Genomic DNA, 26,444 nt, shown 5'->3' with positions numbered 1-26,444 from the left:
TAGCGCTTTGTGCCTCCTGAGGTGCCCTCGTGGGAGGGGCTCCTAGGCGCGCTCAGACTAGCTTTCCCAAGCAGCTGGAGGACTGTGGCTTATTCATCCTTTTAGAAAACTAGGTGAGATAAATGCATGAATAACTGGGCTCGACAGGAACACACTGTCTTTATGCCTCAACAACAGCCCAGCAACGTGCCTGCCCCACCCCGAGGTCTAGCGTTGTAAAAGGAACACAGACTTTGGAACAGTCAGACCCAGGTCTGAACGCAAGCACTGCCGTTTACTTCCGGGATGAGCCGGCAGCAACTCCTCCTCGGACCACTGTCTCCCTGTCTGGAAAGTGGAGGTGCCGCCTGCGCCCGAAGGGTTTATGGAAGCGTTTATGAATAATGCCCAGGGAAGCCCCCGGCCAGTGCTGGCCATGGGTGGTCCTCGATGGGAGTAGCTATTCGTGGTCTTAGGAAAGGAAACAGAACCGCGGTGAAGGCAGATCATGGAAACGGGTGTCTGACATGGGTCTAGGGAACACTCACCTGATAGTGTTTCCTACTAAAGGGAGAAAGGAAAAACAATTAATATCAAATAACAGCCGCTTCAGCCTCCCAAACGTTTGTAATCAATCTAATATCTACAAAAGGAAGGACGACCAGAACACCGGCCCAGCCAGGGAGGTGACAGGGTGTTCTGGAATGGTGCTGATTGAACATCTGGGCCCAATGCAGAAGCCTATGGGGTGGGACTTCCAGTGGGAGCCCGACAGGGGCCTCCCTCTGTCCTCCCCAGCCACACCCTTGCAAAAAGCCCGAAAGAGAAGCAACAGGACCCGAGAAGAGCTTACATTTCCAGCAGAACACAGGGCTGTAATACAGCATGAGCCCCGAGATAATGGCCAGTCCCAGCAGGAGGAGGCTCACGATGGTTCCCACAATTCCCACGATGTTTAAAGGTTCTGCAAAGAGGAATCACACTGTTGACTCTTCCCCCCGGCACGCCTGCAGCCAGCACAGGCATGCTCCCCTCCCCTGTCTGGCCCTAGTCTTATCTTGGTTTCATGGTGTTGGGCAAGGCATATGACCTCTCTGCAAAGCAGGATCAATATCGCATCTCCCTACCTCAGCCCGCGTGGGAACCAGGTGGAGCATGCGATATATGGGAATGTTGGCAAGTTAACATCTCTGTGTGTCTACCACACATCAAGACTGTCTAGAAGGCCACGGTCATTAAGAGTGCAAGTTACTGGTGCCACAATAAACAGTGATCAGTGGAACAGAATAGAGAATCCAATAACAGGCCCACACATAAAAGGAAACTTCACAGGCCCATGCATAAAAGGAAAGCTGATATGTATATGACAGATTGGTGAGTAAAAAGAGGGACTATTTGAGAAGTGGGTGCTGGAATAAATTAGGGGTTAGGGGTAGAAAAACTTGATCCTGACCTCACACCATTCACAGAAATCAACCCTAGATGGATTAAAGATTTAATTGTGGAAGGCAAAACATTAAAACATTTACTATCATTGTGATTGTTGGACAGTTAAGGATTTTTAAGATAGAAATTGTTAATGATATAAAAATAAATTCATATAACCATCTACATTAAAGTAAGAATGTTTGCTTGCCCTAACTGGTTTGGCTCAGTGGATAGAGCGTCGGCCTGCGGACTGAAGGGTCCCAGGTTGGATTCCAGTCAAGGGCATGTACCTTGGTTGTGGGCACATCCCCAGTAGCAGGTGTGCAGGAGGCAGCTGATCGATGTTTCTAACTCTCTATCTCTCTCCCTTCCTCTCTGTAAAATATCAATAAAATATATTTAAAAAAAAAAAAAAGAATGTTTGCTAATCAGAGGATGCCATAAAGAAAGTGAGAAAGACCAACAAGGAACTGAAAGAAGATACCGCTAACATAAAACAAACAAGGAATTGGCATGCAGAATTTCTAAAGACTGCCTACATATCTATAAGGAAGGGTGAGATATAGCCAAAGATACAAATATGTATGAATTTCACAGAAGAAATATAAGCAGCAAATACATGAAATAATGCTCGACCTTCTGAGTAATCAGAGAAATTCAAATTAGAACCACAGTGAGGTTCCATGTTACACCTACCTGAAGGGCAAAAATCATAAAGGCGCCCTGGTGAAAATGTGGAACAATGATGCTCATAAAATACTGTTACAAATGGAAACTGATATAATCACTTTGTAAGATAATTTGGTTACCCCCAAAAGATAAAAATGCACATAACCTGTTACCCTTCATTTCTACTCCTGATACATCGCCTAGAGAAATATTTGCCAGGGGGACCCAGTGTATATGTACACACAGGAGTTGGGTAAAACATTTTCATAGCAACACTGTTTGTTCATCAAAACAAAACAAAACGAAAAAATCACAAACAACACAAACGTCCATCAACAGGAAAATCAGTCACGTAGTTGTGTAATAATGGCACAATGGAGAGTTATACAGCGATGAAGAGACACACTGGCGTAAATAAATCCAAGGAACAAAATGGGGAGTGAAGAAAAGAAGTCACAAAAGACTATATTTGTATGGTAACCAGCATTTCTTAAAACTCAAAACCAAAACAAACAGCAGTATTATTTAGAAGTGCGTACATACATAACAACATTTTTTCTTAAATAAGACATGGAATTCAGGATAGCGGTTACTTTTTTTTAGGAGGCCAGGACCAGATTAAAACAGGGCCTACAGATGTGGCTGCAAGATGAAATACAGGATACCCAGTTAAATCTGGATTTCGAAAAACAACAAGTAATGCGTTAGAATAAGTATGCCTCATGCAACATTTGGGACATACACCACTTAAAATTATTCTTTGTTTCTCTGAAATGCAAATTCAAGTGTGTATCCCATCTTATTAGTTTTGATGTTGTTTTCTGAATCTGGCACATCTGGCACAATGCCTACCGGTAACTGCAGCAATGTTGGACCAGTTTCTTGGGTGGGATGGTGTTTATTTTGCTATGATGCTTCACAACTTACATTGTATTATTTATTTTTATATATTTCATATGTATATATATTTCACAGACAGATCGATAATCTTTGGTGTATAACAGATACTAAGCACTCTTATCTCTATGCAAATAGAGATTTAGGATTGGACACTCACTTTACCCATCCATCTTGTCAAGCCGCAAGCAAGCAGATCTGCCTTCTCCCAGACGGCAGGACCCACCCGCAGGGACGCACCAAGCTGAAGCTCTCAAGCTTCCGCATCTGGTGCCTCTCCGCTCACTCACCTTTCACGCTCAGCCAGATGGCCACTTCCCTCACCCCCACGGGGTTCTCAGCCCGGCAGACGTAGTAGCCCTCATCCAGGTCCTGGGAGCAGTTGTGGATGGTCAGGGTGGAGCTCTGGCCTTTCTGGGTGATGAGATAGTGGCTGCTGGGCTGGATGGCCACCTCGGGCTGGGTGAGGTTCCTCAGCCACAGGATCTTGGCAGAGGGGTAGGCTCCGGACACCAGGCAGGTGAAGGTCACATTGCCCCCCACGAAGCACGTCTTCATGGGCTCCGAGAGAAGGGAGGGGCTCCCTGGTGATCAGAAGAAGATAAAGAAAGACAAATGCTTAAGAAGATTCAAGCAGCCCTAGCCAGTTTGGCTCAGTGGATAGAGTGTTGGCCTGCGGACTGAAGGGTCCCAGGTTTGATTCCAGTCAAGGATATATGCCCAGGTCGTGGGCTCAATCCCCAGTAGGGGTTGTGTAGGAGGGAGCCAATCAATGATTCTCTCTCTCTCATCATTGATGTATCTATTTATCTCTTCCTCTCTGAAATCAATTAAAATATTTTTTTAAAAAGAAGATTCAAGTGGTGGTCTGAGATTTTCAAGAATATTATCTCCTTCCTAATGAAGCAACTTCAGGAATTTCTGTACCACACCTGGTTTTATCTATATATATAAAAGACTAAGTGACCGACTGTCCGACCTGCTGGTACATATGACGTGCACTGGCAATCCTATCTAATAAAAGAGAAACATGGTAATTAGACCAGATAGCCGAAAGACCTTCTGGCTGTCCTTCTGGACAACCTTCTGGATGAAGCCGGGGCTGTGAGGGCTGAGCCCCTTGCATGAATTTTGTGCGTTGGGCCTCTAGTTTAAAAATAAACATTGACTCTTGCATGTGTGATACATATAAAGCTCCCATCGAATTTCTTAATAGTATTACTCCTTCGGGAATGCCATGTCATAAATTAAAATTGAAAGTGGGTGCAATCATTATGCTACTGAGAAATCTTAATAGTAAATGGGGTCTTTGTAATGGTACTCGATTTATGTCAAAAGATTGCGACCTAACATAATCGAAGCTGAAGTATTAACAGGGTCTGAGGAAGGAGAGGTTATTCTGATTCCAAGAATTGATTTGTCCCCATCTGACACTGGCCTCCCATTTGAATTAATTCAAAGACAGTTTCCTGTGATGCCAGCATTTGCAATGACTATTAATAAATCACAAGGACAATCTGTAGACAGAGTAGAAATATTCCCACCTGAACCCATTTTCGGACATGGTCAGTTATATGTTGCTTTCTCTCGAGTTCAAAGAGCATGTGACGTTTAAGTTAAAGTTGTAAATATTTCATCACAAGGGAAATTAGTCAAGCACTCTGCAAGTGTTTTTACTCTCAATGTGGTGTACAGGGAGATATTAGAATAAGTTTAATCAATTTACCAGTCATTGTTTTTATCAATGTTTTTCTATCATGTTTTTGTTGTTTTTCTATCATGTCTTTGTTGTTGTTATATCATATTGTTATTGTTTATTAATCAATTTATATATTATTTTCATATACATTTTACTAATTTTCTTTCATCTCTGACACTTCTATTATAGAGAAAGGACAAATAGTGATACTAAAATATCCTAATTAATTTCCTTTCAATGTGCACGATTCCATGCACAGGGCCACTAGTATAATAATAAACGCTAACATTTACTGAGCACTAACGATGGGCGAGGCACTGTTATACATATTAATCCAATTAGTTCTCATAACAACCCTGTCATTAGTTCCATTTTGCAGATGGGAAGACTAAGGCACAGAGAAAGTTGAGTAACTTGCTCAAAGTCACACAACTAAGTAAGTGATGCAGCTAAGATTTAGGGTGACAAACCGTCCTGGTTTGCCAAAGACTGAGGGGTTCCTGGGCCATGGGGTTTTCAATGCGCAAACAAGGGAAGTCTTGGGCAAACGGGGGTGCATTGGTTCCCCTGTGTAAGACTGGAGGCCAAACAGTCAGGCTTTTGTAGACCACATTCCTTACTTCTATGCTGTAGGTTTCTATGTATAATAGCCACATTGATGATATTTTTTTAAAAAGGGCAGACAGCCTGACAAGGGTGTTCAGGGAGACAATAAGGCAGCTGTATTAGTTTCCTATTGCTGCTGTAACCAACTGCAGCAAACTCAGTGGCTTGAAACAACAGAAATGTGTGCCTTTATAGTTCCAGAGGTCAGAAGTCCAAAATGACATTATTGGGCTAAAAGCAAAGTATTGGCAGAGCTGGTTCCTTCTGGAGGCTCCAGGCGAGAACCCATTTCCTTGCCTTCCCAGCTTCCTGAGCCACCTCATTCCTGGGCTGGTGGCCCCTTCCCTCCAACTTTTTGTATCTGTTTTCACATCCCCTTCTACTGAGGTTGCCCTCCAGCCTCCCGTTTGTAAGGGTTCTCGTGATAACATTGGGCCCATCTGGAAATCTAGGACACTCTCCCCATCTCAGATCCTTAATCACATCTGCAAAGTCCCTTTTGCCACGGAAGGTAACCTAATATCGGCTCTACAGACTAGGAACTGGCCCTCTCTGGGGGGACTTTTACTCTGCCTACCACGGTTCAATTCTAAAAATGCATGGGGGGGGGGGGGGGCGGGGCGGGAGGGACAGACCAGACCAGGCCTCTCTCTGTAGGTCAGGTCAACAGAAGAGATTCCCACAAACCTACGTTTGCTCAGGACACTCACATGTTGCACCTGTTCTTGGATCAATGGTCAGGTTCCCACACCCCGCGTTGCTAAATCACACCTTCCCCTGTCTGTGTGAACCCACAGTTCCTTTGGGGTCATGAAGCCAGCAGCAGTGTCAAGCCTTAGTTTGTATTTTGCAGGCCCCCAACCAAAGTTTGAGAAATGGCCCCCCCATCCTTTATTAAAAGCAAAACAAACAATTGGCTAGTCCCTCCAAACTCCTCAAGATCATGTACATAAACACACTTTTGACAAACACAGCATTCACCCCTCAAAAAGCTGAGTCACCCATCCATCTAGGAATTCAATGAGTTTCGCCTGAAGAGGATGCTGTGTGCAGGGGTGGGGTCGGGCGGTGGGGTGGGTGATGCAAAGCCCTCAGAGATCTGTAAGAGATGGACCACATACCGGCTCCTTGACATACTGGGCTGGCCAGTGCTGCAGCTTCTCATGGATTGAGTTGGGGTTTTTTGTTTGTTTTTCAGCTTAAGCACCTACATGCTGTTTAAAGAGAGTTATGAGCAGCAGGACTCCCCAAAATTTTGGGGGCTACGCTGCTCTGCATCCTTAAGGTGGACATTGACATTACCTTTCAATGACTTACTAGTCCCCCCAAGTGAAATGATGACCCAGACACCCCCCTGCCCCCCAAAGCCCTTGCTACTGAAAGTGGGGTCTGTGGACCAGCAGCAGCAGCACTTGCTGGGAACTGATCAGAAACACAGAGTCTCGGGCCCCCCCCAAACCCAGAGAGTCCGAATGTGCAGAGTCCCCAGGTCTCCGGGTGACCTGTGTGCACATCAAGGCTTGAGAAGCAGGGGGCTCAAGTGCCATGAGGGACAATGTCAGAGTCCAGAAGGTTCCAGGCCCTTGTGCCTGCTTCCAGGCTCCCGGGATTAGGAAAACTTCCTGTCAGCTCCCTTCTCCAGAAACACTGGCTAATCCTGAGCACTTACAGGGTGGGGCAAGCGTGGGTCTACAGTTGTTCATATGGAAAATAATAGCATGATAGACAATAATGCCGGCTGTCATAAAGCCATGTCTCCATTAGCAAGTCGGGAAAGCCTAAACAAGGTGGGCAGCACTTCCTGCAGGAGGAACGCTGGGCAGTGAGGACTCTCACGGTCTCTATAGCAGTGATGGCGAAACTTTTGAGCTCGGCGTGCCAGCATTTTGAAAAACCCTAACTGAACTCTGGTGCCGTGTCACATATAGAAATTTTTTGATATTTGCAACCATAGCAAAAAAAAGACTTAGATTTTTGATATTTATTTTATATATTTAAATGCCATTTAACAAAGAAAAGTCAACCAAAAAAATGAGTTCGCGTGTCACCTCTGACAGGCGTGTCATAGGTTCGCCATCACTGCTCTGGAGGGTGTCTGCCCTGGATGGAGGGCTCCTTTGTGGGGGATGGAAATGTTCTGGAATTGGGTCGTGGTGACAGCACTGTGCACGTACGAAACGAACAAGCGAACACTGCATTAGCCCTGGCCGGGGTGGCTCAGCTGGTTAGACATGGAAAGGCTGCCTGTCTGATGTCTGGGCGGGGCACATGTCCAGGTTGCAGGCTGGATCCCTGGTAAGGGGCAGGCAGAAGGCAGCCTACCAGTGTTTCGCTCTCACATTGATGTTTCTCTCTCCCTCTTCCTTCCTCTCTCTAAATATCAACTATTTTTTTAAAACCACTGACTTAATACATCTTAAAAGAGTAAAGTTTATGTTTTGTAAATGATATCTCATTTTTTAAAGTTTGCAAAAAACCACGTGGGCCGATTTGGTCCGTGGGGCACAGTTTGCTAATCCCTGTTCTAGCACAGAGAGCGAGCCTTGGTCTGTCCTGCGGCCCAAGGCCAGGGTCGGTACCTGACACAGAGGGGACCCCTGGGGTGTGTTTAATGCCGCTTGAATGGCACGTGACTAGGAAAACCAGCACCTCCTGGTACGGCCAGGCTCACTTCTCAGCATGTCAGCTCTCAGCGCTGCGCCTCTGAAGATGATCCTGATAAACCACGAGGAAAATCTCACCACGGCCAATAAAACCCAACACGCTCTGGCCCTAGCGTGCCCGTGGTATTCGTTTCCTGAGCTGTTATAACAAAGCCACTGGGTGGCTTAAAGCAACAGGCAGTCTCTACCGTTCAGAAAGTCAGAAGTTCAGAATCAAGGATCAGCAGGCTTAAAAAGAGAAACTAATGTAATAATCTGAACAATAAAGATTTAATTTAAAAAAAAAGGATCAGCAGGCTTGATTCCTTCTAAATGCTCTGAAGGAGACACCATCCCATGCCTCTTTCTATATATATATATATATATATATATATATATATATATATATATATATATATATATATATATTTGATTTTTTACAGAGAGGAAGGGAGAGAGACAGTTAGAAACATCGATGAGAGAGAAACATCGACCAGCTGCCACCTATACACCCCCCACTGGGGATGTGCCCACAACCAAGGAACATGCCCTTGACCAGAATCGAACCTGGGACCCTTCAGTCTGCAGGCCGATGCTCTATCTGCTGAGCCAAACCGTCCAGGGCTCATGCCTCTTTCTTAGTGTCTAGGCCAGTGATGGTGAACCTTTTGAGCTCGGCGTGTCAGCATTTTGAAAAACCCTAACTTAACTCTGGTGCCATGTCACATATAGAAATTTTTTGATATTTGCAACCATAGTAGAACAAAAGACTTACATTTTTGATATTTATTTTATATATTTAAATGCCATTTAACAAAGAAAAATCAACCAAAAAAATGGGTTCGCGTGTCACCTCTGACACACGTGTCATAGGTTCGCCATCACTGGTCTAGTGGTTGCCAGCAATCATTGGCATTCCTTGGCTTGTAGATGCATCATTAACCCCTGCCTCCATCACCACCTGGCATTCTCCTTGTGTGTCCATGTCCAAATTTCCCTCTTCTTATAAGGATGCCAGCCATTGCAATAGGGCCCATCCTAATCCAGTATGACCTGTGACCTCATCCTACCATAATAACATCTGCAAAGACCCTTACTCCATAGGTACCTGGGTTAGGACTTGAACACAACTTTCGGGGAGGACACAATTCAACCCACCACACCCACCTAGGCTCACTGGTACCTCAAGCACAATGCTCTGGCTATACTGATCTTCTCTGAGTTCTTCAAATGCCAAGTATGTTTCCACCTCAAGACCTTTGCATTTGCTGTCCTCTCTGCCACAGATATTCAAGCCACAGTCAACTTCACCCAGTCAACTCCTTCTCGTCCTTGAAGTCTCAGCTCAAAAACTGTACAGGGTGGGGTAAAAGTAGGTCTACAGTTATTCGTATGGAAAATAATACAATCTCTCTATATAAAAGCCTAAGTGACCATTAAGACCGGTTGACCGAACACTCAATGCAGGAGCTGCCCCCTGGTGGTCAGTGTACTCCCACAGCCAACCTCCCATGGTCCCTCCTCCCCTCCACCCTCCCAGCCTGCCCTAACGGCTCCAATCGCTGGCCAGGCAGAGGGACCCCACCCGTGCATGAATTCGTGCACCGGGTATCTAGTAATTAATAAACAATAATACAAGAATAAACTCCGTGTTTCCATACTTATAACTGTAAACCTACATTTGTTCAACCTTGTATTACTGCCCCAAGGAGACCTCCCTGCCACCTTCCCTAAAAGAGACTCTCTTGCCCTGACCGGTTTGGCTCAGTGGATAGAGCGTCGGCCTGCGGACTCAAGGGTCTCAGGTTCGATTCCAGTCAAGGGCATGTACCTTGGTTGCAGGCACATCCCCAGTAGGAGGTGAGCAGTAGGCAGCTGATCGATGTTTCTCTCTCATCACTGTTTCTAACTCTCTATCCCTCTCCCTTCCTCTCTATAAAAAAAAAATCAATAAAATAGATATTTTTTTTAAAAAAGAGACTCTTACAAACACCATTTTATTCTCATAATTACTCTCACCATCTGAACCTATCTTATTTATTGTATTTTCTGTCTTCTTTCCACCCAGAATTTAAGCTCTGTAAAAGAGGAATAGTAATGTGTCCAGAAATTCTTTGACACTCCTCCCTTAAGAAAGTGTTGCCTACAAAATCTCAGACATATGCCGAAGCAATTTCTTCACTGATACAGCTCCTAGGGCACTTGAAACGAAAGAGAAAATGAACAAATGGGACTACATTAAAATAAAAAGCTTCTGCACAGCAAAAGAAACCATCAACAAAACAACGAGAAAACCCACTGTGTGGGAAAACATATTTGCCAATGACATATCTGATAAGGGCCTAATCTCCAAAATTTATAGGGAACTCATACAACTTAACAAAAGGAAGATAAACAATCCAATCAAAAAATGGGCAAAGGACCTAAATAGACACCTTTCAAAAGAGGACATCCAGAAAGCCAAGAGACATATGAAAACATGCTCAAAGTCACTAATCATCCGAGAGATGCAAATCAAAACAACAATGAGGTACCATCTCACACCTGTCAGACTGGCTATCATCAACAAATCAACAAACGACAAGTGCTGGAGAGGATGTGGAGAAAAAGGAACACTTGTGCACTGCTGGTGGGAATGCAGACTGGTGCAGCCACTATGGAAGACAGTATGGAGTTTCCTCAAAAAACTGAAAATGGAACTCCCATTTGACCCTGTGATCCCACTTCTAGGAATATATCCCAAGAAACCAGAAACACCAATCAGAAAGGATATATGCACCCCTATGTTCATAGCAGCACAATTCACCATAGCTAAGATCTGGAAACAGCCTAAGTGCCCATCAGTAGATGAATGGATTAGAAAACTGTGGTACATCTACACGATGGAATACTATGCTGCTCTAAAAAGGAAGGAACTCTTACCATTTGCAACGTCATGGATGGAACTGGAGAGCATTATGCTAAGTGAAATAAGCCAGTCAATGAAGGAAAAATACCACATGATCTCACTCATTCATGGATAATAGAGACCATTATAAACTTTTGAACAATAATAGATACAGAGGCAGAGCTGCCTCAAACAGGTTGTCAAACTGCAGTGGGAAGGCCGGGGAGGGTCAGGGTGCAGGAGGTAGGGGGGTAAGAGATCAACCAAAGGACTTGTATGCATGCATATAAGCATAACCAATGGACATAAGACACCGGGGGATAGGGGAGGCTAGGGGACTGTCTAGGGCGGGGGGAAAAAATGGACACATATGTAATACCCTTTGTAATACTTTAAGTAATAAAAAAAAAAAAATAGTGCCTAATTTCTCCCACTCTCCTTGAAAGCGAAACCAGACTGAGTGACTCACTTCAATGAACAGAACATGGTGCAAGGGGAGCCATGTGACTTTGGAGGCTAGGGCATAAAAAGGATACCTTCTACCTGGCTTACTCCCTCTTGTATCACTTGCTCTGGGGGAAGCCGGCCGCCATGTTGTGAGGACACCCAAGCAGCCCTGTGAAGAGTCCCACCTGGAGAGGAAGCGACTTGCCAGGTGTGAGAGTGAGCACCTCAGAAGTGATCCTTCAGATGATTTCAGCCCTCCCAGCGAGTCTTGCGGCTGAGAGCCAGGCATGGTGAAACCAAGACAAACCATCCCCACTGTGCCCTCTCTGAATTCCTGGCCCACCGAAATCCCGAGATAATAAGGGATTAGTTGTTTTAAGCCACTGAGTTTGGGGGTAATTTGTTACATAATAGAAGATAACTAATTAAAAACCTCGTTTGTCTGTTCACTGGCCCATCTCCAGCACCTAGAAACTGCCTCGTGTACAGCGGTGCTTCATTAACATTTGTCAAGTGAAAAACAGCTCAGGCTAGGACCGAGAAGCTTGGTTAAGCTTCCAGGTTTGAAAGGAAGGAAACCCAAAGCAAAAGAAATGAAGAAAGGGAAGGAATTCGGTTCATTCTGACATCCTTAGATTTCTTTCCTAGACCTTCTTTCCAGTGGTTCTCCCAGGAGAAGGCGAGCAGACCCAACCCCAGGACAAGGCAAGCCAGACTCACGGATCTGGACCACACAGCTGGCTCCCGACGCCGGCCCTGCTATGTGGCTCCCAACGCACTTGAACTTCTTGCCATCCGACAGCTGGGACCGGTTCAGCGTCTCCACTCCCAACTTCGACGTCCCCACAACCACACCTCCTGGCTCTTCTGTCCACAGGAGGTTAGGGTGTGGGTATCCCCCATCCCAGCGGCAGGTGAGCTGCAGCACGAACAATCTTGGCAGCATCTCTGCCCAGCACTCAAGGTCTGACAAAGGGGGAGGAGCTGCAAAACACCAGAGGGGAGCATGGGCTTACTCACAGATGCCAGCTCAGGCATTGGGCTGCGTCGAAAGGGAGCCAGGGGAGCAGAGAAACAGGTGGTAGACCTTGACTTAGCTCCCAGCACAACTAAGGCCTGACAACAGTCAGGTTTCCTCTGCTGGGCGTTCCATCTCCGAGGGCGTGGGCCTGATTTATCTTTGTATTTCTCACGAACTGCATGTGGCTATATACGTTTAAATGAACAAAATAAAACGACCAATTTAGTTCCGCCATCACACTACCCCCATTTCAAGTGCTCAGTAACCACACGTGGTAGGTGGTTATTAGACTACACAGTACAGAGCGTTTCCGTTATCACAGAAAGTTCTAGTAGGCAGTTTTGGTCCCTAGAGGGGGTACAGGTGGGACTTATTCACTCCCACCCCCAACATAGACTTTCTGTTCACCATGTGCACAAAAAGCACAAAATTTTTAACTTTAACTATATATAATTTACATGTATTACATATGCATATTATATTATGTAGGCATATTACCATATATTTTACATAATACACGTAAGTAAATAACTTTGGAAATATGCCAAAATGATGCCTAGAGTACAATTGATTATTTTCTTCTTTATACTCATCTGTGTTTCCCACATCAAGCATGTATGACTTGATATGCAATAAATGTCACTTAGGGTAGAGAAAACAGAGACGTACAAGGTTCTGAACACGCACGGATTAGTCGTGTGTCATTTTCCTGCCCACTGACGGTCTGTTCTCGTGCTCCCTCTCATTGGCGTGGAGTGTGAGTGCACCAAGCCTCTCTGCAGTGGTTTCTGTCCATGGGTGCATTTATGGTAATTTCTTCACCCCCAAAATAAAGGCTCATGAACTGCTGGTCCCTAACGGCACTGGAGGGCCCAGGGTTCGGGAAGACAATGCATGAGGATCAAGAAACGAATCCACACATTGTGGTCCATCCACACAGTGGAGGAGTGTTCGGTCCATAAAAAGGAATGACGTGCTCCCTCCTGCTACAACCTGGGCGAACCTCGGAAACTGGGTGCTCAGTGACACTGGCCACAACCGGGAACATGTTGTGTGATTCCATTTATAGGAAAAGCCCCGAATGGGCAAATGCATAGACACAGGACGCAGATCAATGGGACAGGAGAGGGGGGCTGCGGGGAGGGGACGGGGGTGGCTGTTTAGTGGACACGGGATTTCCATTTGCAGTGATGAACACGTTTTGGAACTACACAGAGGTGATGGGTGCACAACACTGTCCATGTGCTAAATGCCAGTTGTACATTTCCTAGTGGTTAATGTTATTTTATGTACTTTCATCTCAGTTAAAAAGAAAAAAGATCCCTAACCGGTCTGGCTCAGTGGATAGAGCATCGGCCTGCGGACTGAAAGGTCCCAGGTTCGATTCCGGTCAAGGGCATGTACCTTGGTTGTGGGCACATCCCCAGTAGGAGGTGAGCAGGAGGCAGCTGATCGATGTTTCTAACTCTCTATCCCTCTCTCTTCCTCTCTGTAAAAAAAATCAATAAAATAGATTTAAAAGAAAAAAGAAAGCAATGAGCTAGGCAGGAACTTCCCCTGTGGCTCTCAGGGACTCTGTGCCTTACTTAGCAGCAACCTGCTAGAAGAGGTGACTCCCGCCCTGACAGGCAGCCCTGGGTGTGTACACGAGTGCTGAGGGAGCTGCAGAAGCATGTTAGGACACACGCAGCGGGCAGGCCTTTGGAGACAAGAGGCAGAGGCACCCACGTGCGGCTCACAAAGGGTTGGGTGAGGGCATGGGGAAGGGTGCCTCTTACGCACCGTAGACCAGGAGCTCGGTGGTCACGCTGCGCTGTCTCCCACTGAGCAGGTTCTTGGCCAGGCAGGTGTAGTTCCCCTGGAGGTTCTGCGACATCTGTAGCAGCGTGAAGCTGCTGACCGTCAGGTTGTTCCCAAAGGGCTCGGTCTTGGAATCCGGGGCCCGGAACCACCACTCAATCATGGGCGGAGGCCGGGAGCTGCTGGCACAGCTGAAGTCCACCCGGGAGCCCTTGGTGGCGTAGAGGGTGCCATTGGGGAGCACGCCGGTGCTGGAGATGTTGGCTTCGACCTGGTAGGGGCCGCCTGGGAATGACAGGGGGGGAGGGGAAGGCTGAAAAGTTCATTGGAGCCCCTTACCAGCTCTCACTGGCCTCATAAATGACCAGGAAGCAGCCAATAAGAAGAACAATAGCTATCAAACACTTCCTCTATGGCAAAGGCTGTGCTAAGTGCCGGGACACGTTCTCTCATTTAACCCCAAGTGATTAAGTCTGGTTTATCAGGGATCCACCCTCACAGATCACAGAAGAAAGAAAAGGAAATCGCTCCTTTTTAAGAACACTGGTGAGCGGGAAGGATACCTGTGCACTAAAGTTAACACAGCAGGCCCGAGTCTGTTTCCAAAAAGGCCAGCTTGCGAGGTGACTGGGAACTTGGATGTCAGGGGGTTCCCACCATTCCCAGAACTGGTTAAGAGTGGGGCTCACTGTGCCTACATTGTTGGTACAGACCGCGTGGTTTATACTGAACCCCAGCTTTCCTTCTGAGAGTCTAGAGTTTGAGAACATGCTAGAGGAGGCCAGAGGGACCGGCCCCCAATAAAAACTCAGGGTGCAGAGTCTCTAATGGCTCCCGGTAGACAGCGTTTCACACGTGTTGCCACACTTGTTGCTCAAGGAAATAAGCGCGTCCATGTGGCCCCACGGGGCAAGGACTCTAGGAAGCTTGCTCCTGGTCTTCCCTGGACTCACCCCCAATAAAAGGCACCCCGGTACCTCTCCCCTTGGCTGATCTTGCTTTGTGTACCTTTGCCATGACCATGGTACGCGCCGAGTCCTGTGAGCTCTCCTGGAGAGGACTCTCACAGAGCCCCCAGCACAACTCCACACCCAAAGGCCAAAGGCCAGGGCAAACCACTCAACCTCTCTCAGCCTCCGCTGCCCCCTCTGTGAAATGGGGGTGATACCAGAACCCACTCGTGGGGCGGTGGTGACGATTACCTGAGTTAGTACAGTACAGCACTCAGAACAATGCCTGATTGTGGGAAGCACTTGATGAATGCTAGGTCTTATCTTCATTCCCCTCACATCTCTGAACTTTCTTGTCAGAAATTCCCTCCCACTGTTGGTACCCAGTGTCCCTAAGATGCCACATCACCTTTGATGAAAAGAATAGATCTAACACCTATTTACACTGAAGTCATTTTGGAGTTACCTCTCCCAGAAGAAGAATCCAGGAAGGGCAATGCTTGGCCAAAGGAATAAAACTATGACTACAGAAAATTTTGAGCAGAAATAGGCCAGTGGGGAAAATTATTGGGGGGAGGAAAAGGCTTTTCCAGAGCCCCTCACAGTACAGCATCTATTTCATTTATATCTGAAGCCGTGGTATAAACCCTAGAAATTGTGGATTTCTGAGGATAATGCCCTTGACCATATGCTTGTCAAGTTGGGGCTGGTTCCTAAGAGTTTCAGCGATCTGTTAGAACCGTGTCACCTCCCACAGAGGGTCTGGGGGGATTATACTGTGGTTTGGGAGGTGCTCAACTGTCCCATTCACTGCTGCTGGCTAGTTGGTTAGGTATGTGGACCAGCAGGTCCAAGGGTGTGCCCACAGTTGGCAGACACCCAATTAAGCACAGAGTGCCTCTGAGGTCCTGGTAGCCACGCCTGGGCCAGTAAAGGTAGTGAGTTAGATTGGCCAGCCAGGTCTTTCAAATTGTGGTCTCATGGGCCACTGTAGCCTGACATGGACAATGTGGACTCCCAGAAACTGGCTGGGAGGAGCTTTTGACCCGCACAATTCTCAGCAAGAAATGGAGTTGGGTACAGGGAGTAGATGAGAAGGAAGCAAGTGCAAGAGTTCAAACAAAAAGTTAAATGAAAGGCCCTGGCAAGTGTGGATCAGTTGGTCGGGCATCTTATCAACGCCTCGGTCAATGTCAGTTTCAGTTCTTGACTCTTTGTGGGATGGATGCCTTAGTCTAGTAGTTATGAGCTTGAACTCGAACTCAGACAGACCTGGATGTGAATCCTACAGCAGCTTATAAATGGACTACCTTAGGAAAGGGGTGCCCTTCTCATTCTCACTTTCTTGTCCTCATGAAATGAAAAGCACAGGAATAACTTCTATCACTGGGTTTTTGAAGGATCCAATGAGATACACCGTAACCTGGTGTCTGACCTGAGGTCAGTAGTCTGTAAGTGTTTATCTGATGGCATCGGCAGCAGTACACCTGCAGATTGACTCTAGACCAAGCATTGGCAGAAGGTGGCCCACTATCTGTTTTTATCGGGCCCACAAGCTAAGAATGGTTTTTACAGATGGATATCCGCAATTGATTTGATGAGGGAGAACACTAACTTTGAAGCCCAATTAAGTGAAATGTTATCTCCTCCAGAAAGAATTCTGTTCTTCTCATTGATAGGCTTGTACTACCAAAAAAAATACTCAATTATCACTACATTTTGAATTTTGTCAATAATAGGATGTAAAAGTTGGTTTTCTTTCTTTTTATGTAAGTATTTACGTATATAATATCCTCAATTTTACCCATTGGCCCATAACGTCCGAAATATTTACCATCTGGATCTCTACAGAAAAAGCCTGCCTCCTGTTCTAGAACAATCTACCACCGCTGTTACCTTCCTCTTCTCTGCTATCATTCTTGACATAGAACTCACTTCTTTCCTTCCTCCATAACTACAGGTTGGCCAGTCAAGGGTCTCAAATGGTTAATCTGCATCTCAGGCACCACACACAGGGAGATTCCCACCTCCGCGTGTGGGTTCCTCGCCAATAGGAAAAGCGGTCTTCAGACATTTACTCTTGTTACCAGCACTTTTATTTGGAAACGATCTAAGATCCCACTGGGCAGTCCCTGCTAGCCAGTGGGCGCATTTATAGTGCTACAGCGGGACAAGATCCTGGGGAAACTTACAGGGACTGTTTTCCTATCACTTCTAGAGACTGGACACAGACGCAAACACAACCACGCCACTGCCTCCCATCTCCCTAGTGACTGCCGATTCTGTCCAAAGAGGGGGGACCCAGCGGTCTTCGGCCTATTCAAAGCACCCATCTCTGCTTCTGCTGAGCTTGGCAAGACTCAAATTAATCAATCTCTGGGCAAGGATCGTCTGTCTTCCGATGGGGGTCAACGGTCTGTCTTCAGCGTGCCCAGCAGTCCTTTCCCTGGGGCCTTCGGTTGTGGGCCCAGGGTCACCCCCGCCAACAGAGAATGAGTGCAGATGGGATGGGCCCAACTAGTGAGGGAAGCACGGGACTTTCCTGAGACTCTGTCTCCTGTAAGTCTGGAGTGACAGCCACATCGCTGTGGAGTAGCACCTCCATCCTCCAAACCCCAACTAAATCCAACGGGGCTCCTGAGCGACCGGCTCCGGTGCTCCCTCTACACTGGGTTGGCCTGAGAAAAACAGACACGGAGTCTGGCTCTGTGCACCATGACTGCGGCCTTTCACGGGCTAATCTCTAAGCGGGATCACCCGGCTCCCCAAGGCATGAGAGATGGTATCTTGAGAGAAGCGCAAAGTCTACTGGAACGTGTTGAGGTCTGTGCCACCGTCCCCACTCCTCCAGCCTTCCTGCAGGGAAATGCACAGCGGTTCTAACCCTGCACCCACCTCAATTTGGAGGCAGGAGAGGATGGATAAGTCAGTGAAATAAGCCGCCATGGCGGCCCTGCACTGCTCTGGACCATGGGATTTCTGTACTCTCAGGAGAGGCAGTCCCAATCCTCAACGGCACCATTAAGTCAACCAGTATTAGTGCAGGGACTTTTTGTCCTGAGCCGAATAACGAGAATCACATCGTGGTGCCCATTCCAGACAGGTTGCATCAGCCCAGGCGTACAGAAACCCGATTCCTAGGAGGCAGACTCACCAAACGCCCACTGATCAGTACGCAAAGATCCAAGTGGGAAGGAGGGAGAAGCAACCGCCCTCACACAGCCGGCTTTGTGCTTCTGCAGTCACACACTCCAAGTCACTTACAGATAACAACTTGTCACATCTCGAACATTTTCTCCAGAGCATGCGAGGCCATGTTAGAATGTTTCCAAACTTTTCTCCTTAAGAGACGTGGTTATCAACCATGTCAGGGGAAAGATGGGACAAATGAGATCTGGGCACACAGTGTCCCCGACCCACAGCACGAAGCTGATGGCTGGGAACTTGAGATGCACTTTTTCCCACAGGAACCCCATCACCTGCCTAACCAGCTGATCAAAGCAACATGGACCAACACATCCTGTGTGTCTAGCTCTGTGCAGGTTTATCTCATGAAAAGGTGCAGAGAATCTGTGCTTAGGTTCCACGGGTGATAAAGTGAAGGTTGGATGAGTTCAAGTGACTTCCCCAATGTAACAAAGACAACAGCCAGCAGGACCTAGATTTAAACCTTGCCCGCCTGCCCCCAACTGGAATATCAGTTCCAGGCAGGTGGGGACCTTGTCCCCTGGCCCAGTGCCTACAACAGTGCCTGGCATCAGGCTCTCAACAAATATATGTTGAATAAAGGAATGAGTAAATGCTACATTTTACAGATGAGGAAACGTAGGGAGCAGCAAAGTGATCATACGGGTATTTCTACTAAACTACACAGCAAACTTCTGTAAAGGGACAGAGGATAAATATTTGAGGCCTTGCAGGCCATACTGCCTGTGTCACAGCCACTCAACGCTGCTGTTGCAGCACCAAAGGCAATGAGAGATAATATGTAAATGGCCAAGTGTGGCTGTGATCCAATAAAACCTCATTTATGGGCCCTGAGATTTGAATTGCATATAACTTTCCTATGTCACAGATATTATTCTTCTTTAGATTTTTTTCCAACTGTATAAAAATGTAAAATAGTATGGGTAGTTTGCAGGCCAAGCAAAAATAGGCAGCAGACTGGATAAGGCCCACACGCTGTACTTTACCAACAACATGGTCTACATTCATGCATGTATATGGACACCACTTCTGGACAGCACAGTAGTAATAGTAGCTTACGCTAAGCCCTGTGCTAAGCACCATAACCTCAGAGCACGTACCTGGTAAGGTATGCGGTGTATTATCCCACCTAACACATAAGGAAAACCGAAGCTCGGGGATATTAAGCTACTTATTAAAAATGATGAATGACGGCCATCGGACTGGAACTCAGGTAGTCTAACTCGATGATGTTGTACTCTGACTTCGTTGTATAATAAAATGATATTAACAACAAGCTCAAAGGAATAGCTAGCTATTATGCCAGGAAACATTTCTAGCACTTTATATAGGTTGACTGGTATCTATTCATCACGCAATTCCATGAGGCAAGAATTCTTTTTATCCCCATTTTACAGAGGAGAAAATACAGGTGCAAGAGGTCACTCAGCTTGCAGGTGGCAGAGCCCAGAATGAAACCCAGGCCATTGACTCCAAAGCGCTCCTCCTGTCTACTGATCCGGGCACCTCACCAGCCGGTCCCAGGGCCCTCCCACTCCACTTACTGGCCACCTGCAGCCACACTTGGAACCACCGAGTCTCGTTCAGGGCCTCCCAGCAGGTGTAGTTGCCCTCATCCTCCAGGCTCAGTGCCTCGATGTGCAGGGAGCTGGCGTTCACCAGAGAGAAGCGTGGCTTGGCCGGCGGGCGGCTGGAGTTGGAGGACAGGAGGAAGACGGGCTCCGAGTCATTCCGGTACCAGGTCACTAGGCCCCTCGCTTCCGAGATGTTGCCACAGCGCAGAGTCATGTTCGCATGAACCTCTCCGACGACGACAGTCTCCAATCCTGAACGAGGAAAGGTCAGGCCATTACTACCTCTCTTGGTGTCTGACAACCTCCTCTTTTGCAGTCCCTCCACATTAGGAATTAAAAAAACTCAGCTGTGTGGTTTTAAGATGCAGTAACACACAGAGCCCTTACCCTGTTGGGACGGTTGGCCAGTACTTGACATGAATCACAAACAAAAGCACAATAAGGTACCTGCCACTTCACATCCACTAACATGGCTAAAATCAAAGACAATAATAAGTGTTGGCAAAGATGTGGACAAATTGGAACTCATACACTGTTGGTAGGATTTTTACATACTGCAGCTACGAGGAAGACGGTTTGGCATTTTCACACATAATTAAAGTTACCGTGTGACTCGGCGATTCCACTCCTAGGTGTATACCTAACAGAAAAGAAAACATTTGCCTACACAAAAACTTGTATGTGCATGCTCACAGCAGCATTATTCATAATAGCCAAAAGGTAAAACCAAATACTCATCAACTGGTGAATGAATAAATACCATGTGGTATGTCCACACAATGGGAATATCATTTGGCCTTAAAAAGGAATGAAGTACATGCCACGTCATGGATGAATCTTGAAAGCATTATTTTAAATGAAAGGAGGCAGTCATAAAAGACCACATACTGCCCTAGCCGGTTTGGCTCAGTAGATGGAGCGTCGGCCTGCAGACTGAAGGTTCCTGGGTTCAATTCCGGTCAAGGGCACATGTCTGGGTTCCGGGCTGGATCCTCAGTGTGGGGTGTGCAGGAGGCAACCAATCAATGATTCTCTCTCATCATTGATGTTTCTATCTCTCTCTCCCTCTCTGAAAGCAATAAAAACATATATATATCTCCACATTCTTGTGTGGTTCCATATATCTGAAAAGTCCAATACAGGCAACTCTATGGAGATAGAAAATAATTAGCAGATGTCTAGGTCTGGAGGAAATGGAGTAGTGGGAGGGTCGGGAATGACTGCTAATGAGTATAGGGCTTTTTTTTTTTTATGACTTTTAAATATTTTTTTATTGATTTCAGAGAGGAAGGGAGAGGGAGAGAGAGACAGAAACATCAATGATGAGAGAGAACCATCAAATGGCTGCCTCTTACAGCCCCCTACTGAGGATTGAGCCCGCAACCCTGGCATGTGCCCTAGCTGGAATCGAACCCAGGAACCTTCAGTCCACAGGCCGATGCTCTGTCCACAGAGCCAAACTGGCTAGGGCTAGGGCTTATTTTTGGGGTGATGAAAATGTCCTGGAATTAATTAGTACTGATGGTTGCACAGTCTTGTGACTATACTAAAAACTATAAATTGTGCACTTTAAAAGGGTGAATTTTATGGTATGCGAATTAGATCTCAATAGAATTATTATTAAGAAAAAACAAACCAACACCCGCCAGCTGCCTCTGGGAATCCTTCCCCTTTATGAAATAAGGAGTAACAGTTATCTGTACCCAATCTTCTGTCTGGTTACCCGGGGGCTCCATTTGAGCGATCTGAACCAGCCCAGAACCACAGGATATTCTGATTCTCTCCCCATTTCGGCCACACCATGCCCCAAACCCAGGACAAGATGAAAAAAACAAAATCTAAGCCACTTCCTGGAAGGCAGAGAATGCCATCCAATGCTAGATTCCAAAACGGCAAGAAGTGCATCTGGGGAAAAAAAACAAAAAAACACTTTACAAAGCAAGTGAGAATTATTTTTAAACAATTGGGCCTGGGAACCCAAGTTCTCAGTGACAATTCCCACTGAGGAGAGACGAGCTGTAGATTACAGATGCAACGTGCACTCATGAGACCTACAGACCTGCCCCTTTCCTGGCTCCTTGGCAAAGGAATAAAGGAGCTTGGAAAAGCCCTGGTGAAATGTTAGTCTCGGAACCTGAGCTGACAATGATCTTCTCCTCCAAGGAACAGGGTGACACAGAAGAAACCATCTCAAGGCCCTTTCACCTCTCCTCCCGGCTATGCTCACTCCATTCTTTTAAACTGATGAAGCTGAAGCTGACCTTGGGGACCTTTTAGATGTGGCAGCCCTGTGGGCTGGGTTACAGTTGAGGCAGGCTGAGTCCTGGCTCAGTGCAGAGAGAACAGTCATGGATTAGTGATGTCTGTGAAACAGACATGGAAACGATAGTCCGGGGGTCCCTTAGTTCCATGCCTGCTTGTGCTATAACCCTTCATTTTACATTGAGAAAACAGAGGTTCAGAAAGCGTTAAGTCATTTTGGGAGAGCTGGGAACACTCAGGTGTTCCTACTCCAGGCCACAGGGATTTCCTCTGGTCTCCCCACCAGACAGGGCGAGCCGATATGACGCGGTAAGTGCGTTGTTAGAAGTCATCCAGCTGGTGTCCTGAGGGCCCGGATGTCTCCCAGTGGAACAGGCGGGAAAGCTACAGACAACGGCCGTTTCCCAGCGCTGCCCTCATATTATCATTTATAGATGGGATTGTACCCAAAGTTTTTCTTTCTAGCAACTTTTCCCCAAGAATGACCCAGGATTTACAATCTGCGGCAACAGCGGAGGCATGAGCGCGGGCTGGAGTTATGGGACAAAAAAAAAAAAGGCAATTTTTTTTCCCCAAGAAAACTCTCAATTTGGAAAACAAACAAAAAAATATATAACAACTGGGGAAGCCCTCAGCCCCATACACAGAGGTGAACTTGGCCGGGGCATCAATAACTGGGCATGACCGCGGAGGAAGCGGTCCTGCAAGGTGAGCCCTGCGAGGTGAGCCGCAGCCCACCTGAAAGCTGGCTCCTTCCAGGAGGATGATTTGAAGCCGGGATCTGATGTCCCCAGGACCCGGAGTTTACGTGAAGTAAAAGCTGCAAATAGCTGGGGAGAGACAGCAGGGTGGTCACTAAGTCAAAAGGGGGCGGGGGTGAGTGCTACCACAAGGAAGGTGAAACAAACCTGGGGTCACAGGCCCAGGGAAAGGGGGGACCAGGGCTCAGTTCCAGCAGGAAAGCAGGCTGTGCGCAGCCAGATGTTCAGAATATTTTCCAGATAAACTGGAACCGAGGTTATGGGAGATGTGACTGTTTCTAAATAATTGCTAAAAACAAAACAAAATAAAACCTTGTTCGAGCCTAACAGGAACTTTTGGCACTTGCTGCTAGGAAGCTCAGTGATGGCGAACCTTTTGAGCTCGGCGTGTCAGCATTTTGAAAAACCCTAACTTAACTCTGGTGCCGTGTCACATATAGAAATTTTTTGATATTTTCAACCATAGTAAAACAAAGACTTATATTTTTGATATTTATTTTATATATTTAAATGCCATTTAACAAAGAAAAAAATGAGTTCGTGTGTCATAGGTTCGCCATCACTTGCCTACAGGGACCAACAAGAGATGAGCTGGGTGTGCTGGGCTGGGCAGCACAGAAAATAGCACCCTACAAAGATTCCGGCAAACTCCATCACCACCCACGACCTCTCACACACTGCCCTGCACACCACAGACATGCATTCGCTGGTGAATTAAATAATAAAATATATTTCCCATCTTTTTATATTCTGCGTACTTTTGCAGGCACCCCCTTGCTCTTTGTTGCTACAAGGTAGAGCAGAGAGAAAGCATTTAAGATCTTTTTATCAATCATGTCAAGTGTAAGAGGTCATGCCAAGTGTAGAGGAAGTTGTTTGTAAGCCTGAAATTATTTCAAAACAACAACAGCAAAAAACTAAGTGAAGGAAGGAAGCAGGGCTTTCAACGCGCGAGTCCAGAGGAGCCTGCCTGCAGGTGTGCCGGGAAAACCACCGGGCACAGGTGTACGCAGGTTCAACCTCAGGCAGAGAGAGGGACCAGAGGAAAAGAAAACCTCCACTTCCAGCACCTGCCCAGCAGGTAAAACCAGAATGCGAGTTTACACCCGACGCTGAACAACAACAACACTTTCTCCCTGCACGTGCGTCTTCGTTTTCCCAGCTTCAGATGCCCGTGTTCCGTTTCCCAAGTTCCCGTCCCCTCCTCTCAGGCCTCGGCCGTCTGCCCGCTGCCCGCTGCCCGCTGCCCGCTGCCCGCTCCGGGGAGTGGAGAGAGCTCGCCCTGCACGGGGCGCCGGGAAAATTCCTTTCTGCAGGGAACCGAGCTGCGAGCAGGAAACTCCAGACCCGCCCGGGCGGGAGCGGCTGCGGCCACCACCGGATCCCGGGAGTCGGGGGACTTCGGTCTCGGGCTTGCCCTCCTCCCACTGCTGCCTGGCGAACCTCAACTTTTCCCTCCGGATCGCGGCCCTTACCTGCGGCGACCCAGCGGGCCAGCAGCGCCCCGAGGCAGAGGAGGACCTGGGGCTCGGGTGCCCGTGCGGCCATCTCGCCGCAGATGCGGGCAGGGCCCCTCAGGAAACGCAGGGGCTGGCTGGGCGGGGTGTGCGCCCCGCAGGGCTCGGGCCCCCGGGGTACCAAGTGCTCCTCCCGGTCCCCGGCCCGACGGAGTGGATCCGCTTTCCGCGGCCCCGGGAGGGATGCTGGGGGCCGGGTGAGTCTGACGGGCGGCGAGCTGCGCGGGGCTCCCGGTGCGATTCTCTCTCCCGAGCGCCCGGCCCGGGGTGGGAGGGCGCACCCCGCCCCTTGTCCCCGCCACCCACTCCGCTCGCGGAAAACAACAGGAGCGGGGCTCCCCCCCCCCACCGCCCATCCAGGCGGGAGCCCGACTTCCTCTACCTTGACCGGGGAGGAGGGCTTTATGCAAAGGGCGCGCGCCCGGGCTCGCGGAGCCGACTCTGCCCGGCCGGCCGGGGGCGGAGCGCGGAGGCAGGGCCCTCCCCGAGCCCACGCCGCCCTGGGCGGCCGCCGGCGTCGCGGGGACCGCTGGGCCGGGCCGAGCCCTGCAGCTGCCCAGGACGGCACCCCAGCGTCCGCGGCCAGCGGCTCCCCGGCGGGCGCTCCGCCCGCACCCCGGGAGGCGCGTCGCCAGCGCGAGGGGCGGGCGGCCAGGCTGCAGGGCGCCGGTCCCCGGGGCGTCCCCGCCGAGCGGCTCCCGGGACTCCCTGGTTCCCGCTGCTCCCGGCGGGCGCCGGGGCCGCCATCGCTGCCTGTCCTGCCCGGGGCTGCACGAAGGCGAGTCTAGAGCGGGCGGAGGGCGACCCCGTGGCCCGCCGGCCAGAGGCAGCCTCGGGACTCCGGCCCTGGGACCTGGCCCAGACCACCGGGTCGGACTGCGGGCCCCGGAGCCGGCGGGACGCCTTCCTCGGGCGCTTTTGTTTGTTTTCCCTTTTCAGCGTCTCCACCCCCGTCCCGGCGGGTTCCCGGAAACCGCATTCCTCTCTTCCCCGCCACCCCGCCCGCGTCCGTCCCTCCGTCTTTGGGGACCCTGGTGCGACATCCTCAGGAAGTGGGGACACTTGGAACAGCCCTACCAGAAACTTCCTCCTTAGAAAAATGCAATTCACACAGCAAAACAGTCCTTGTATCCGCTAGGCGGTGGAGATAGGGGTGTTGGTGTTCACGTTTTCTACTTTGGGAAATGTCCCCATCACCTCCTCACGAAAAGTTGAGGAAAAAAAACAAAAACTGCTATAAAAACACACACACACACACACCAAAAAAAAACCTCGTTCTGTTGCTCCAAGGCCCCTGACCGAAATACTTCTCCCATGATGAAATCCTCTGGAAACCAGTAAAAGGGTGTGTTTTGCCCGATGAACTGAGCCATAAAGTTGCACAGTCTTTTTCCTTCTCCCCGTCTGCTGCATGATTCTAACTCCTCAGCCCGCTCCTGGCCCGTCCCCGCCTTCCCCAGCCCCTTCAGCGTTGGTTTTCCCCTTGTACCTGGCGAAGGAAAGCAAAGTCCATCTTAGACAGACCCCTCCCTGTGTCCCCAGGGCCTGGTGTCACCCAACCTGTATTCTGTTAAATAAACACATGGAAGCTCATTGGTTTTGATATTGCAGTTCCTGAAGCTTTCCTGACACCTCCGTCCTCACTGAAGCTGACAGGATACCAGTAAAATCAATAACTGGCAAGTGTTCCGAGGAGGGTGGGAATTTTATGGCCCTGGGGGTGCTTGCAGGGGAACTGCAGCCACAGGCCCTCCTGATGGGTCGCTCTGTCACATGCATGGCTCTCTAGCTCCAGGAAGACCCACCTCCTCCACAGCCTACAGTGCAGGTGGTAGCGGCTCACATCTGCGTGGCGGGGGCCTTTCCCAAAGCCACTGTAGCAACTCACTCTCACTGGGCCTCCCTCAACTCTTGGGCCTAAGGAATCATTGAACCACATTTTGTTAGTTTGCTTATTATTTTTTAAATGTATTTTATGGATTTCAGAGAGGGAGAGAGAGATAGAAACATCAGTGATGAGAGAGAATCATCCATGGCTGCCTCATTGGGAGGTGGGGGGAGGGGGCGAGGGAGGGCATAATCTGCAACTGGGCATGTG

The 26,444-nt window shown here is 48.3% G+C and overlaps 1 protein-coding gene across 3 annotated transcripts in view; it reads right to left on the bottom strand.

Annotated features, from left to right (window-relative positions):
• The window catches only part of VSIG10 (V-set and immunoglobulin domain containing 10), a 29,439-nt gene extending 4,717 nt beyond the window's left edge, over positions 1-24,722 (bottom strand). Inside the window, exons 1-7 of one of the 3 annotated variants that reach the window (XM_059676308.1) lie at positions 24,305-24,722; positions 19,777-20,058; positions 14,058-14,360; positions 11,971-12,238; positions 3,264-3,553; positions 833-943; positions 528-543 (exon numbers count right to left, since the gene is read on the bottom strand). In XM_059676308.1, the coding sequence (XP_059532291.1) occupies positions 528-543; positions 833-943; positions 3,264-3,553; positions 11,971-12,238; positions 14,058-14,360; positions 19,777-20,058; positions 24,305-24,377 (1,343 nt within the window). In that variant the 5' untranslated portion in view covers positions 24,378-24,722. Of the gene's footprint in view, positions 1-527; positions 544-832; positions 944-3,263; positions 3,558-11,970; positions 12,239-14,057; positions 14,361-19,776; positions 20,059-24,304 lie in introns of all 3 variants that reach the window. The other 2 variants (XM_059676307.1, XM_059676310.1) reach the window with 2 other exon arrangements.
• Positions 24,723-26,444: the final 1,722 nt, after the last annotated feature.

The sequence above is a fragment of the Myotis daubentonii genome, chromosome 19 (genome assembly GCF_963259705.1).
Source record: "Myotis daubentonii chromosome 19, mMyoDau2.1, whole genome shotgun sequence".
Lineage (NCBI taxonomy): Eukaryota > Metazoa > Chordata > Mammalia > Chiroptera > Vespertilionidae > Myotis > Myotis daubentonii.
This window is presented reverse-complemented; position numbering and strand designations above follow the sequence as displayed.